Genomic DNA, 16,316 nt, shown 5'->3' with positions numbered 1-16,316 from the left:
TATTTGTTGATCTCATGATTGAATAAATAAGATTTCTTCTGCATTGTTATTTATCTACACATTCTATTGGATAACATCTGCTTGCGAAAGCTTCTCTCGGAGACTTTTGTTCTCTCAACGCTGGTAACGTTTTATATTATGCTTGCTACAAGTGCGAATTTGAACGTGACCAAAATTAATAAGACAGAAGGAAGCATTCTAAACAAATTCTAAGTTGAACATATATCACTCTAACCTCGTATACATTACCTGAAAAAGTTTGATCAGTAGTGCGAGAATATAGAGTAGTACAAGTCGCCAGGTCGTGACTGTATCGATAACAGACGTCCATTTTTAGTTTCGACGCAATCGCGCTGATTCTTCTTAACTGTACTTTCGTCTCGCTTCAATAATATATTGTGCTCCGTATTGACAGAGAATTATTAACTATCGTACTTTAGAGTGCCTGTGATGGCTTTCACATATATGACGTTGCTCCCATCTCGCTTACACATAAAAAGACAGGTAATGAAAAAAAAGGACGACGGAATATAGAGATCCAAGGACTAAAATTTTAAGAGGAAAAAACTGCAGGCACTATTAAGGCTAGATTTCCGTTCGGAAAAATGCAGCGATTCCAAAATTCTTATATTCGAACAACCGCAGGTGAAATCAAGTCTCATAAAATCACTCTCTGACACAGGTAGTCGCACAGTTCAACGTGATTAACCATAGCAGAGAGAAACAGATTTGAGAGGCGTAGATCCGAACGATAGCTCCTGTCGCAGTGTTCAGCTACCCGGATAGAATAGAAGTGTCGGCACTGAAGAAATAGGCCCATAGCATGTTGCCAATTCTTATACTTTTCGTGACTTGATTCACAAGTGATCCGACTTTTGGAACCCTGTCTTTCCATAACTGTCATGTTGTCAGCTGATACGACCTATGATATGTATGTGTTCTGTGTACTGATTCATGTAACGTTGGCAGGTATTTGGTCTGAGCTACTCTTCTAGTGGCCTCCCTCAAATGTCAAGATCTAAGAAATAAAATTGAAAAGCCATCTCTCCTTGTTTGAAAAACCCTCCTGATACCTTTAAAGTTTGTGGGTGTCCTTTTAAAATGTGTTCATGAACTTTGAGGCTAGAATAGCGAGATCCCACAACTGGGCAGGGTGGCATAGGGTTAAAATTTCAGATTACAAAGATTGGCGCAGAGAGGCAGGCGCGGGTTCGATCCCAGCTCTGTGCGCCAGTTTCTGGTCAGAATCGGCAAGGAGGTCGGGCGGTTAAGCAAAGCAAAATTGAAGCAGTGTCAACGATGCTATCAGGCAGGCTGTTCCACATGTCGGTGACTCGAAGCGAGAAGAAATGTTGTCGCATGGATGTGTTGCAACGCAGTTTTTTTAGTTTATAGACGTAGCCCCTGGTGTTGGTTCTTGTTTCAAATTCTAGTAATCCTGTCGATAACTGAGGCTTGAAAGCTTCATAATCTTCAATCTTTCATCATTGGACTTGCCTTTCAAGCCCGGAATTATCCTTAATTGTTGCACGTCTTTGAACACTTTCGACTAAATTTTTGTCCTTTTCAAGTTTCGGTGACCACACGACGTTTCCAAACTCTAAGTTCGAGCGCACGACAGCAACAAACAACTGCTTCAGCGCTTCTGCATCGAGGAACTCGAATGAGCGTCTGATCAGTCCAAGCCGTTTATTGGCTTAATCAACTTGACCTTAAATATGTTCAGAAAATTTCGACTCATTGTCGATATTAACTCATAAACCTTTTTCCATTGTTGACTTCGACATCATTTATCTGTTGCTGCAACCGTGGCTTCTCATACTGTAATCTTGCTGTTCATTATTCTTGCCAAGGTGGATTACTTTACATTTGTCAGCGTTAAAAAGCAGCTGCCAGTTATCAGCCCAATCAACCAACTTGTCAAGATCACCTTGCAACTGTACTTTTTGCGACGTATTCTTCACTGTATTATAAATTTGTACGTCGTCAGCATACATCGAGCACACGCTAGACAAAGCTTCTGACATAGTTTATAAACGCGACGAATAAAACAGGCCCGAGAACGCTTCATTGTGGCACGCCGCTGCTCACTGAAGCCCAGTCTGATACGGACCCAGTAATACTGACACGTTGTCGCCTCCCTACTAGAAAATCATTGATCCATTTGAGTACATTACTCTAATTTCCCAAAAAATGCAATTTACGCAACAGCCGCTCATGTGGGACACTGTCATAAGCCTTGGCAAATCGAGGTACACCGTACACTGCATCTACTGGCTCCCTTTCGTCCAGCAGGCGGGTTCATTCGTTCAGGCCGGCCTTCATATGAACGAATTCATATTTTGGCCTTCATATGAAGGCATATAATTACTCTAAGTGTCATACGTATCCCACATAACTCATACACCACACCACATTTGTCGCCTAGAATTACATCAAACGTTTTCGAAAATTATCTTTCATAAGCGTTAACTCAATCATCAATAAATTCTTGGTTTCTCCTAAGCCCCCAATTTGCTCACTCCTCCGAGTTTCAGAAGATATGTTTTTGATGAATATGCGGATTGCAGTATCAAGCTTTCTTATCGTGATTGTATTGACGGAGAGAATAAATAGAGATGGAGACGAGAGAGTCAGCTGCGTTCATACGGTAAACACCTTACGATTGTGCTCTGTACCCGTGAGAGTGGGGTTCATGCAGTAAACTCAATTGATTTTGCTCAGAAATTAAAGTATCAAAGTCTATTTGTGACTAACGTCATTATTGTGAATATTCATATTTCCACAAACCTTTATTTTTTTTAATTCTTAATCACACTTATCTGTACACCGCGAGTTGGCGAGTATACTGTACTGGCTGAGCAGCCTGAGCTAAGTGTTTGACTTTAAGTTTAAGAACCCGGTCGGCTTTCTCGCCCCTCCCCCCTCCTCTTCTCTCCATGAGAAGAGGTAATAGGTAGGAAAAGGCGTGCGAGCCAGCTTAATTTTTCATATTCTAGTAGGCAAAACTAAAATTTTGGTTAGCTATTCCTGTTGTATTCCTGTTGTATTGTATTCTCCGATTCCTGTTGTATTGTATTCTGCATTAACTGTGTCCCTTTCTGTTACAAAGTCATTGTGTTGTGTGAGTGTGTTTGTGTTTATTATCTTTGTCATTATATTATTATTTGTATGTTCAAAATTCTTGTCAATATAATTTAATAGCTGTGTGTGTCCAAGAAGATCAAGACCATGTCAGAAACTGACTCTGACATGCCTGAGGATGACGAGGACATACCAGAAACGCCATTGTAACAGGTCTGGGAGTAAAGAGCATCAACTTAGTTTTATCTGTATGAGCCACAAGCCTGTTTTTTAAGAGCCATGTAGACAAATTTGCTGTTAGCTCCGAAACATAATCACTCGCTTCACTATAGGAACTTCTTGAGACATATAGAACAGCATCGTCGGCAAAAAGCTTGCAATTTACGTTAAAAGAGGAGGCAATATTATTGATAAAATATTTAAAAAATATATAGGCCACACTTTGGCTTTCATGTGGCCTATATATTTTTCTCATGTGTATATGAGGATATACACATAGATCCACATATATGGTAGGTATATGTGGATCTTCTAGTACATATATTATTATTGACAATATCCTCACCTCGTACGGTACCAGATTTAAAATATCACAATTTGTGATATTATATATTTAAATTTGGAGAGTGCATGGAGAATGAGGGAGAAGCGGAGGCTGACAAAAGTGGAGGCCATGGCCAGGAGGGTGCAAGGAAGAAAGAAAGCAATAATAAAATTAGAATAACTGCATCAATATTTTAATAGAACACAAATAGTCATTCAGGGCCTAAGATTCCTACAGCTAATATAGATGTAAACTATACAGTGCAATAAATGGGATTTAGCAATAATAAACCAAATAAATTTTCCTTTTGAATTTTTCTTACCCTCGTTTTTTCTTCATCTCCCCCTTAACACTGTAAGTGCAGCTATGTCATATTCAGGGCGTTGGTATTTTTAACTGGAGGTACAACCCAACAGTGGGTCATGCTGCACTTAACATGTTAACACAAACTTTCATACCCCTCTAGCCTCTCTTTTAATGTCACTTCTACCTGGCTTGTTCTCCCTTTCTCCTTCCTTCTAACAAAATGGCTATGTGATGCTTTGCTGATGGCCGTTGTAAATTCCAGACTGTGGAATATCCTTTTTCTGAGTCACCATGCCCCAAATCCAAAGCAAAAGGTCTGTCCAGCCACCAGTGTCAGGAACCTGGCTGGCTTTCTTGCCCCTCCCCTTCATCTTCCAAGTCCTTCTCTTTTTGAGAAGAGGCAGTAAGTACTAGGTAGTACTGTAGGATTAGGTCTCTGGGCCAGCACCAGCCAAGGTTTAAATTTAGACAGTTGAAATTCTTGCATTTCATTATTATCAGTTTTTTATAAAGGTTTAATTATTTTTATTGAAACCTTTGCTACATCATCATTGTGTAACTTGTCATCTGTATACAAGAATTTGAAAGCAAAGAAATCTGCCAAAAAATTCATTTCTTGAGAATGGAAATGTTTCAGAGTCCAGCTCCATCATCAGTTTAAAACCTATAAGACAAGCAGAATCAATTAGAAAACTAAAATTCACATGGAAGATAAAAACCAAAATTTCCAAAAGAAAAAACAACAGATACGCATGAGGTGACAGGCCTATCTATTTACAATTTCAATGGGATAAGAGCTGAAGGCTGCATTTAAACTAGGTTTCTGTTTAAAAATACAATGTATACAGGGATTGTAATATTTGTAGGTCAGAAACATTGGTTGTGAAAGCTAGAACTTTAAAATCACTTGGACACTGGAACATTGCTCTGCTCAACATGGAACAGGTAATATTTTATACCGCTGAAGATAATTTGTATTGTTGTGTTGCAGGTGCTGAAGTGAATTTGTGGTGCGGTGTTGCAGGTGTGGTATGTAATATAAAACTTTGAAAGATGGGGGGATATCATATGGATGGGCACAATTATTCAATTCTACTCCAAATTAGTTGAACATAGCTGCCCTGCTTCCTAACCATGCACCAGGTGGACTGTAGGATGCAGCATTGCTCATGTACCAGTTTTGTTGTTCATTTTGTAGAAACCCATTCTGCTGTGCTTGTCTTCATGTTGGCTACAAAAATTTGTATTTCATCAGCTTCACCTCTATTTACTTAGCAAAAATTGCTATATAGGTGACGTCCAAACAGATTGTAATGTAATTTGAGTCTGAAATATTCTAAAAGAAAGTATTTGTATGTAGTATATAGACTAGTAAGTACCTATAGCAAGTGACTACCAATCCTTAATGTTCCTAATGGTTGACTATCATTTTGTTGCCTAATCAAGTCCTGAACCATTGCCATGGATGTAATAAATATTGTATCATATAAAGAGGAAATAAAAGCAAAAATACAAGAGGATTTGCAGGATTCTATTTCACACCTTCAAAGACATAATGATGAACTCCTTGATCTATTGAAGAGTTTGCTGCTTGCTGAAAATCAGGTAAGTTCTATATGTTTACAACTCAAATTGAATATAGCCTTTATATATATATATATATATATATAGGGCTAAATAATTGATGCCACTTGTTTGCTGAAGTTAAGTTGCAAGTTTACTAAAAGGTAAAAGCAAAGAAAATTCTTCACAAATTCATATCTTTATAGAAAATATGTTAAATTCCAGCTCCATTCTCTGTTCGTAGAATCTATAATTCATATAAAAAATTACAAGTTAATACAATTGAAAGTCACAACGAAATTGAAATCTAAATTTACAAATAATAGACAGAACACTAAAAACCTATCTATTTAAAAATGTAAAATGGAACATGAACAATAAACAACTTTCCTACTATCGTGATTGGGAGCAGCCTCACTGTATTGATTTGACATTAATTTCTTGATTTGGGTAAACACCAAACTTGCCAGAAATAAAATCAAGATTTTAATGTCAAAGCTATACAGTGAGGTTGCTCCCAAGCGCAATAGCAGGAACATTGTGTATTGTTCTTTTCAATACTTTGGTGCCAGGTCCAAAGCTATGGCAAGAGAATTGAAAGTCTTCTTCAATAGATACTTCCTTAATATCAATTGTCATATTGTGCTGGTAAACAAAATTTTAAAATAGGTTCTTTCTTTTGGGATATGCTCCCTGTTCATATGTGATCATCCTTGGTTTGTCAATATTGTTGTGCACAATGTGCATCTGGGTACATTGGGATGATGTCACTCAATCTTTATTCTAGGGTTACTGAGCAGTGTGATGTTTCGCACTTGTCTTGTTTCTGACAGTGACTTTAGGGTGTTAGTTTCCACCTTCAGTATACTTCAGATCTGCATATTTTAGAATACTTGTACATTTTTAAACTTGGGCCCCGTTTGAATTCAGCTTTTGGCTCCTATCCCCTTGAAATTTTGAATAGATAGGTTTTTCTGTGCTCTGTCTATTATTTGTAAATTTAGATTTTAATTTCAGTTCTGTGACTTTCAATTGTATTAATTTGAGATTTTTTAATATGAATTCTAGATTCTACAAGCCGATGATGGAGCTTTATAGAAGAAAATTTTCTATAAAGATGTGAATTTATGTCAAATTTTCTTTGCTTTTAAGTTTTTAGGGCTAAATACTTTTGTAAATGATGCATTTTCAGCAAGACAAAAGCATTGATAGTAATAACTAATACTGCTACACAGCCAACACTGAGCAGTCTTCATTATGTAGAAAATGCCATTTGTTTTAGCAAGAAATCTGAACAATTGATAATTTGAACATAAATTAAATTCATGGTAACAGTTTCCATGACCAAATATACCTATACCTAGTTGAATTGTATTGAGTTGATCAAATTTTTCCTAATTCTTGATGAAACTGCATGCATGGTAAATATCAGGCTGTTTTAATTTTTATTAAAATTTAGTGTTGATATTGTGAAAGAATATAGAAGATCATTTTCTCCAAATCATTATTCTCAAACTTAAAACATGGCAGTACTTTTATGTTCTGTTATTTTTCATTTGTTGCTGTTTACTTATGTAGCAACTTAAGTGACGAGTGCCATTAGAATACTTGTTGAATATTTGTTTTTAAATCAATATTATGCAATCAAGTATCAAATGATGGGTATGTGTTGAATGGCATTAAATTCCCCATTAAAATATTGATGCAATTAACTTTCTGTTTCATGCATACTTTTCTAAGATACTGGGTTATTCTATATGTTAGACCCAATTTATTAAATTTGTATTCATTTAAGTACAAATTTAAAGTGAATTATTTATGAACCAATGAAAAGAGAAAAATTTGAAGTTTTTTTTAATTATGTATAAATGTTAAACATGGCTCCCTTACATAAATGTTCTACATGTCACCCTTGCAAACCTCTAAACGGTAAGCTAAACTAAAAGCATCCTACCCAAAGATGTGACCGATTAAAAAGATTTGATTCCACTATTGCTGCCATGGCTGCTTAATTCCATGTTTGAATATAAGTTTTGAATCTTTCACTTTCCATTGGTGTATAAATTATTCACTTTAAATTTCCACTCAAATGAATAAAAATTTATTAAATTGGTGCCTCATTTAGAAACTACATTTTCCTGCAGGTAACTGAGAGCCTCACAACTAGCAGGAAACAAGTGAAAGAGTCATGCTCAAAGCTAAGGCAACTGCTTCTCGAAGTTGTTAGTACAAGAGAACAAGAACTTCTTGCAAAACTTGAACAAGTGAGTTGGCATTTATAATATTCAAATACATAATAAATCACTGGAATTTTATTGGTGCATAAAATTATTTAAATTTTGAATATTTGTCACTTGATGTATACCTTCAGCAGAACCATCTATTTATCCCAAATTTTATTGTGCTTAAAATGGGTTGATTATAAATTTAAAAATATTCATTTAGCTTGGTCAAGTAGGGTAAGGCTGTTCAAAAGTAAGGAGGGTAAGAGGGTCAGAGGGTAAGGCTGTTCAAAAGTAAATTTTCATTTTAGGAACATTTTATTCCTCATCCCTAAGAGCACAGAGAATTTATTGAATGCAATTTGATTTAAACTAGTTGAACTATAATTGAGGTGGAAGAAGAGGCACTGTCACCTCTTCTTGACTGCAAAAAGCTTCTCTCTGAGTCCCTGAGAAGCTCCCAAGAACTGCTAGAACATGGCCAGGTGCTGTCTTCTGAAGCTGGCAGGAGTTATGAACCTGGCAAACACAGCTCCAGCAATACTCATGTTATGATCACCAAAGAATCGATCTCAAAATTTCAAAAGCAAGCTGCACTTAGAAATTGGTGAGAATCATTGATTTTTTAAAATATTTATTTATTGATTTTGATGTGTTCATGAAAAATCCGTTCATAGTTCAGTGGCTTGAATTTTTTTTAATAACCAGAAGCTGCATGTTGTACTAAATATTAGATAAACCCAGCAGGATGGTAATGGCTGTGATTTTATCTTATAAGATAGCATACTTGTGAATATACAATGTCAGAGAAGCAGGTCTTTGGTATCTGAGATAGCCTTGGCTTACTGAGGGTTTGTTTAGAAACATACTATGTAGATTTTAGTTATAAATTAAATATTTGACATCAAGCACCGAGTTTACATACAGCTCTCCTCAATATTATTGTTCACAAAGTTCAAGTTAGGATAACGAAAATTTTGCAAATGTCCAGAACTGCTAGCCAGTGATATGAAAATGCATTCAAGTAGCAAGAAATAGTTATAATTTAGTAGGCATAAGTTTATTAATTGAGGCTTTCTGTCACTCAGCCTGCCCAGTGTGCCAGATCTGCATGGTGTAGTCTCAGTCAGCGTTACGTTCACTGCTTCTATTCCTGCCTTACTCACATCACTACTACAGCAATATGGTGAAGTGCGGTGGCTTGGACCGGTGCAGATCACCTCTGTTTTTGAAAAACCTGGAGCCCTTATGGTGCACTGGGAAGAGGTCAGACTTTTGTGGTGTTTTTTTTCGTTTTTTGTCTGTCTTAGATTTAGCCTTACTTCATATTTGTTAATGAGTGGCATACAATTTATTTCACTCTCAAATGCAAGGATATAATTGAAGTGATGTGAATATCATCAGGCTTAAAGTTATTATCACATTCATCTTGCATTGTGAGACAAAATTTATCTTGCATCTTAATAAAAGTGTTTTTGTTGCTTCAATTATGTTAGTATTTTATGTACTTGCAGTATTGTAAAGTCTCATAAAACTTTATTGGTGGAAATTAGATAAAGGTGGGTTTTTTTACTAAAATAATGCCCATTTTCATGTATCTATTCCAGATATGAGAAGTGGATGATGTTGCAGTATTGTAAAATCTCATAAAACTTTATTGGTGGAACTAAGATAAAGGTGCGTTTTTTACTAAAATGATGCCCATTGTCATATATCTATTCCAGATATCATCAGAAGTGGATGATGACGAAGGTGATGAGGAACAGCGTGAGTTTGTCCTTCAATGTAGCGGTGCTGACGAAGAATTAGAGTTTGCCCACTACCGCACTGTGTACACTGGCCCTGATGACAGCTTCCTCCTGCAGCAGTTGTGCACTGGTGCCAAGTATTGGCTCAGAGTCGCCCACTTGATTGATGTTCGTACTGAGATAATTTGTTTTGTTTTTTTTGTAGGCCAACTGTTTTGAAGCACAGTTTTAAATAATTTTGTATTATAGTCTGGTTTTCACATTTTTACGTCCATTCAAAGAAAAAAAATCTGTCACTGATGGTGATTATTTATTCCTGAAATTACTCACATCGATTTGGGAGTAAAAGGACCCCCATTTCCCCAGTTTGCTTTGGTGACTTTTATTCACTGAGCAAAGTTAAAACTACCGTACATCCCCCTCTATTCTCTAAAGTTTACACGTATAGTATTATATGTAACACAACCAAATTCATATGGAAGAATTCATGTTTTGAAATGCTTTTGATGAAGTAACATAATTTTTGGATTCAAGTTTCAATATATTTTGTCTTTAACGTGTTTTTTACTTTTAATTTCAGTCCACTGACTGAAATTCATCATGTGTAAAAAATTCAAGCTTATAAATTTGACCAGTTTTATGATTGTTGCAGAAGAATTTGGCTAGGACTTGTAAAGTGTGTGGTGCAGGACCTGCCAAGCCTGTTGAACGATCCACCACTACTGAAGTTTGTGCCGATGTTTGTGCCTGGAGTTTGCCACGACAATCCAGCACTAGTTTACCTCACTACCGTGAGTAAAACTTATGTTTATTGGAAAACAATTTGTTTTATTACCATTTAAACCAAATTGAAATCCATCCAAATGCTTCTTTAACCTGATGCATTTTGTTATTAAAAGATGACAGTTTTTGTGGCTGAGTTCAGTTCAGCCGAATCAGTTTTAAGCGTTTGTCACCCCTAGGCTGGGGTGATAGTGAAGACTGGCGAGTAGCAGACGATGGAAGACTGGCGACTAAAGTAAACAGCAGTGCATCGGTCTTGTGTTCTGCTGCTGCACAAGTTATGCCCGGGTACTCAATCTCTCTGCAGGTGCTTTATATTTTCATGTTCAAAATTTAGTTAATCATAACGATTTTATCACTAGGACAGTCAGGAGCAGTTTGTCTTGGCGTAAATCAGTAAATAATTGCAAATTTCGAACTTTTATTCTCAGTATTGCCAGTATTTGGGTTTCAAAGTGCTACCAGTATTTGGGTTTCAAAGTACAAAGTAAATTTGGGTTTCAAAGTGCTGCCAGTATTTTGAGGATTTTCGACATATTTGACAGATCGTATCAGGCAATGAAGGTTGCTGTGACGAAGGCATGGCTATCAGTTGGCAGGCGCTGGCGTCGCCAGACGCTCTCACCGCGCCTGGGACAATTTTCCTCAGCGCTACCGGTCAGTGAAGAATTTAAAAATTGCAATGTAATGATCGCAAGAAAACGCCTAACATCTAATTAGACTAATAAGTACCTATCAAATCAATTGTAACGTCGTTGCATGTAACGAATAAAGAACGAAATCACTATCTCAAACGTTCGTGTTATCAAACATAAATAAAATAAGTAATCCAGCTATGTGAGAATTAAATTTATTGGGTAGTGATGCAAATTCTTTTCCATTAAAATATTCATTAGACGTGCAATTCCCGATAGCCCAAACAAATGGGAGTAAATGATAGTATATTGAAATGCAGTATTGGTTACCAATATTGTAGCCGCTTGAACCACGTGTCATGAGCGATTACATAATATATTTGGAAAATGTTCCGGATGAGGTACTTGGATAAGAATCTTACTTGTACATATTTTTTTCACTTTTGTTGGTTGCCATGAACGCACTGTTGCCCGAAAAAAAACTTGCAGCTGATACAGTACCCAATTTAACGAAAATTGAAAGCTAAGTAAGCTGAATAAACAATGTTCAAAGTTTACTAAACCGGAGCCAAGAGTGGATCTCGTGAGAGGAAGTTTCCACCTACCAGCCGCTGACAATCGTAAGCTCGTATTATATTTCATTTAAAGCAAGGGAAATAATTTGTCATCGCAAGACGATAATGCGCTTGTAATTAATTTTTTATTTCAGGCAGTGTCATAGTGGACGGCGACTCGCGTTCTATGAAACTGCCCTGCCTGTCGCAGGGCAGCGTCGTGACCGTCATCGTCGAGCCCACGAGCTGTTCCTCGAGACTCCGCGTGCATACGGAGACAGGGGGCAAGCGGGTGAGTTGGTGTGCCGGCAAGCGGGTGAGTTGGTGTGCCGGCAAGCGGGTGAGTTGGTGTGCCGGCAAGCGGGTGAGTTGGTGTGTCGGCAAACGGGTGAGTTGGTGTGCCGGCATACGGAGACAGGGGGCAAGCGGGTGAGTTGGTGTGCCGGCAAGCGGGTGAGTTGGTGTGCCGGCAAGCGGGTGAGTTGGTGTGTCGGCAAGCGGGTGAGTTGGTGTGCCGGCATACGGAGACAGGGGGCAAGCGGGTGAGTTGGAGTGCCGGCAAGCGGGTGAGTTGGAGTGCCGGCAAGCGGGTGAGTTGGTCGGGTGAGTTGGTGTGCCGGCAAGCGGGTGAGTTGGAGTGCCGGCAAGCGGGTGAGTTGGTGTGCCGGCAAGCGGGTGAGTTGGTGTGCCGGCAACGGGTGAGTTAGTGTGCCGGCTACCGGGTGAGTGACCAACATTTTAGAGAGTTTTTGCGCACATGAAGATGATGCCTAGTGGTCAATGTCTTGAAGCGTTTTCCATGTGTTCATCTATAGACCCGGAAATATGGCGGCTGATTCATATATCATTTATATTACCATAAGGTATATAATTTTTTTCTCCTAAAGAGACGAGCAATTTAAGTTCAGATTTTTCATTATATTATCTGAAAGTTGTCTTATAACGTTAGGTGTTGTTCAACGGCTGCGTCCACGGTCACACTAGTGAGTTAAATAACATCTTATTGACGTTTTTAGTTCTGTACAATCTCAGTGAATTTAATTTGCCGTTCACAGGTTACGTACGACTGGCCAGTACCTGAGAAGTTTGCCGCTGATCCACGCCTTTACTTCTGTGCCTGTTTCTCGGGACCTGCCTGGGCTGTGCGAGTTTTTTGAAGAACTAGATTAAGTTTCATTTGTGTTGAGTGATTAGTCATTTCAAGTATTGTTTATAATTGTGATCCTGCTTATGCTGTTTACGATTTAAGCCGGACGCATTCAACGTTAAGAATCAAACTCTATTGTGTGTGATGATGCTATGTATACTGCATAAATTTTATTATCATTTTACTAATGACAATTTCATTAGAAATAATGAACGGGAATAATCTATCGCACAACGTTCCTGGTGAAATGCTGTTCATCTTCCGATTTGTCTTGTTACTGCTCATGAACATCTCAAATTTTAGCTGTTGTCAACAAGGTATTAACTATCAAATAGGCAGGAATTAATAAATGATCTAACGTGCACGCTGTAGTTAGAAACTTTTTACGCGACAATGTGTTATTGTTTCTATCACATGAATATGTTATTGATTCTATCACATTCTATCATATATTCAATTCATGTCGACATTATTCCTGTGAAATTTTTTTGAGACCATTACATTTTCTTTGCATTGAAATAGTACTGTTGCTGAGCAGCAAGTGCGACTAGTTTACTAGCAAGTAATATACCGAAACAAAAACCAAATTATTGAAATAAATTAATTAAATGTACTATTATTCGCAAATGAAGTTAGGAGTTTATCTGTGACTAACGAATCTCTTTCAACGAAGATCTTAGCTAGTGTGGTTTGAGAACTCCCTACATATCGATACTATTATGTTCTGAATTATGTATGGTGTAAGATGTTACAGAGCCCGTTTTTATCTATCGTTATTGAATCTGGCTACCAATGATCAGCTTACGGTGTTTTCTCCGTAAATCTTTGCACTTGTCGAGTTTAATACGTGTTATGCGATTATATTATACATTCAAGTTCCAAGAAGCGAGTTTTTAATTAACAGCAAAGCTCTCTTTTTGGAATTGATAGCTTAAAGCAAGTGTCTATATGCAAACACGTATTTCTTATTCAGCAAAAATTATGCCTTTCATGTAGAATAAACATGTATCAGTTCCATCATGATCAATAAAGCAAAACAGGTGCAATAAAAAAATGTTAATTTAATATTTATATTGTACGTAGATTTGGATTCACGGCATAGAAGATTGTAGCTCATGTGACATGGTTGATGAAATATTGCAATTAAATATGGTGGGTTTTATTTAGTAATAATTATTCGCTAATAAAAGTTGAAGAATTATTTTTTGTTTTTGCCCTCACCGACAAGGGTCTTGGTCAATAATAAGGCTATTTACTGCCCTAAGGACTTCAATCAATTGCCGAAACTCTCGACATTGTAGGCAAAATTTAACATGTGATGACAGACTGTAATGAAAGTACTTTTTAGTGGAAATTGTAGCAAATGAGAGTCGTAGGTAGTTATTCGTACCCCATATGGAGATTTAGTCGCTTTTAACCCAGAAAAGGTGAAACATTTTCACGTTGCCAGACAAGCATGGCAGCGGACGTCATCTCCATCCGCCGTTGCCAGCGAAGCAACGTGAGAATCTAACTCCGCCTTCGCCTCTCAGTAAGCGACACCGCGATCGTCAAGACGAAAAACTTATAAGCGAGAAAGGAAAAAGCAAGTGCGTATGAGGATAAGGAATCGTATAGACAACAAAACTAATGAACAGAACAAAGAAAATTCACAATTAGGAAGAGTGAAAACAACGATTTGGTTCGTATGCCACTAATTACAGGGTTTTGATCGTAAGGTAAATAAGACCTGGAGGCAGAATGGGAGATTTAACAACATGAAGCGGAAGAAGACGTATAAGAGAAAAAATAAGCTACGACTGGAGACGTGAAGTTTGTATAAAACTACAGCGAAGTTTCTCCTAACCCATCGGGAAGAACTATACACAACAAGGTGTGCTAACGCGCTTATAACAAACTTTCTCAAAGCATGGGAACGATGGGAAGACTAAGAGAGAGAGGGAGAAGCGACACCACAACGTGCACGCCGCTTGCGCAGCAATGGCGTCTTGTCATGAGCAACTGCAACACGCACAACACTCGCGCACTCATGTATGCTTAACAGTATTTTTCACTAACTGCTCTTTGTATGTGTCAATCTTAAAACTTATACGCAACCATTTACAATTAATGTTTGAAAACGGCGCAACATGTTCGGTATTTGTAGGACAACGCGACTCTATTCTATCGAGCCTCGTATCGCGTCTAAACGCAATCCTCGCATGCGTGTTTATTAGGACGATTTAAATGCCGAACTCTCGAAAAAGCAAATATTTAAAAGTTTATTTGGCCGGTGTGTATTTACATCAATGTATATGCATAAAAGTGCTATGAAAATTTCTCCTGTTTTAGGTGTGTTGTGAAACAATTGTACAAATGGAGTAAAACTTTCACACTTGCACTCAAGTCAGGCACGCTTTTCACGAGTTCACACATGATAGATAAATTAATACCTTCCCTAGTCCTTAATATTTTACAGAACTTCTCAAGCGGCACATGAACATCTCACACATAAAGGCGCAGATTTTTCTGTTGAAAGAAAAACCGTCTACCGCAGACAAAATTTACTCAAGTCCTGCCGCTGCGTCTTCTTATCCGCGTATCTACAGCGAGAAGAAATGCTCAGCAGAATCCTCATTACCAAGCCATTTTTCAATCAAAACTCAAATGAAAGATCAACAACTCTCAACGGAATACGATTTAACCTGCTTTATATTTTAAAATGGCCGTTTTTTTTGTTTAACACGCTAAAATTTCTGGTCAGACGCGATGATACTGAATACCATTAACAGATTTCGGTGATATGTTCCTGACATCAGCGTCGTCGGGGCGTCTTGTAGCATGGCTGGCATGCAGACGTTGATCTCATGTTGATGTCCTCACCATTTTCTGATGATCTCTTCCGGTACTGAAATACAACGAAAGACTTCAGTACAAGGAAGTTTGGTCAACCTCGTGTTCAGAACTTAAGAGAAATAGTGCATTGAGGTGCATAAAAATGTTCATTTTCAGCACTAAAGCTTTAGCTCTCTAGCCGACCACGAGGTCATGTCAAACAAAAACAAAGAAACCCAATTCCCCCCATAAATCAATGCACATTAAAATAGACGCGTTGTTTTTTTATTCATGGATCGAAGTTCAGCACGATTTCGAGCATTAGTTTTTGTCAGTTTTGATAAAAAAAAATTCCCCGGCTTCCTTCTCCCTAGGAACAAAACGTAACGTTTGGTCACTCACCTCATGGAAGCCAACTTAGCTGATATTTTGTTCACTGGGGAATGACGTGGCCGGTACCCTCGAGTACTGAAGGAAAGAGGGATCAAACAACTCAAAAATTGCACTTATTTACAGAAGCAACCTGCCATTTTGGGATTAACCTGTCAGGGCCTCAACATACGAGTACCGTCGGTTTGTGCAGCAATATATCTTCAGCATAAAATAAATTTTAACTACAGCATGAACACAAATGTCGTGTTATAACACTTAACTGCCGACAGTAAATGCATAATATAATTGAGATAATGATAATTGAGATGCGGTATATATTGATTAAGAATTACAATTTTCTTTTCGATGCACAAAGCTTTCAGTACTCATATGAGAGCGTTAATAATATAGGGACACACGCAGATCATGGGCAAAAGATACCATACGAAGTGTCTTGGTGCGAAGTGAATAAATAGATCGCCCCCAAAGAACAAGAAAAAATCTCGTTCCTCACAAGCATTAAAATTATGAACCAACTCATAAG

The 16,316-nt window shown here is 37.8% G+C and overlaps 2 protein-coding genes across 6 annotated transcripts in view; one reads left to right on the top strand and one right to left on the bottom strand.

The window, feature by feature from the left end:
* Positions 1 to 4,775: 4,775 nt before the first annotated feature.
* On the top strand, positions 4,776 to 12,994 carry LOC108679059 (cytokine receptor-like factor 3). 2 transcript variants are annotated; one of them, XM_047883329.1, is made up of 10 exons: positions 4,776 to 5,539; positions 7,642 to 7,761; positions 8,112 to 8,326; positions 8,808 to 8,985; positions 9,444 to 9,635; positions 10,123 to 10,258; positions 10,430 to 10,557; positions 10,796 to 10,907; positions 11,595 to 11,731; positions 12,495 to 12,994. In XM_047883329.1, exons 1-10 carry the CDS (start codon positions 5,396 to 5,398, stop codon positions 12,594 to 12,596), a joined length of 1,464 nt encoding a protein of 487 aa, XP_047739285.1. In that variant the 5' UTR covers positions 4,776 to 5,395; the 3' UTR covers positions 12,597 to 12,994. The 2 variants fall into 2 exon arrangements, with proteins under 2 accessions (XP_047739285.1, XP_018023062.1); XM_018167573.2 differs by having other exon boundaries at positions 4,777 to 5,539; positions 10,120 to 10,258.
* Positions 12,995 to 13,642: 648 nt separating this feature from the next.
* Positions 13,643 to 16,316, bottom strand: part of LOC108679058 (calcium-transporting ATPase sarcoplasmic/endoplasmic reticulum type) — a 46,886-nt gene continuing 44,212 nt past the window's right edge. For 3 of the 4 annotated variants that reach the window (XM_018167568.2, XM_018167570.2, XM_018167572.1), the window contains 2 exons: positions 15,803 to 15,868; positions 13,643 to 15,473 (listed from right to left, as the gene is read on the bottom strand). In XM_018167568.2, coding sequence (XP_018023057.1) covers positions 15,834 to 15,868 — 35 coding nt within the window. In that variant the 3' untranslated portion in view covers positions 13,643 to 15,473; positions 15,803 to 15,833. The remainder of the gene's footprint in view (positions 15,474 to 15,802; positions 15,869 to 16,316) is intronic. The other variant, XM_018167571.2, reaches the window with a different exon arrangement.

This window comes from Hyalella azteca, unplaced genomic scaffold (assembly GCF_000764305.2).
Source record: "Hyalella azteca isolate HAZT.00-mixed unplaced genomic scaffold, Hazt_2.0.2 contig12615, whole genome shotgun sequence".
NCBI classification, from domain to species: Eukaryota; Metazoa; Arthropoda; class Malacostraca; order Amphipoda; family Hyalellidae; genus Hyalella; species Hyalella azteca.
The sequence above is the reverse complement of the archived record's forward strand: the minus strand, read 5'-3'. Positions and strand labels throughout refer to the sequence as shown.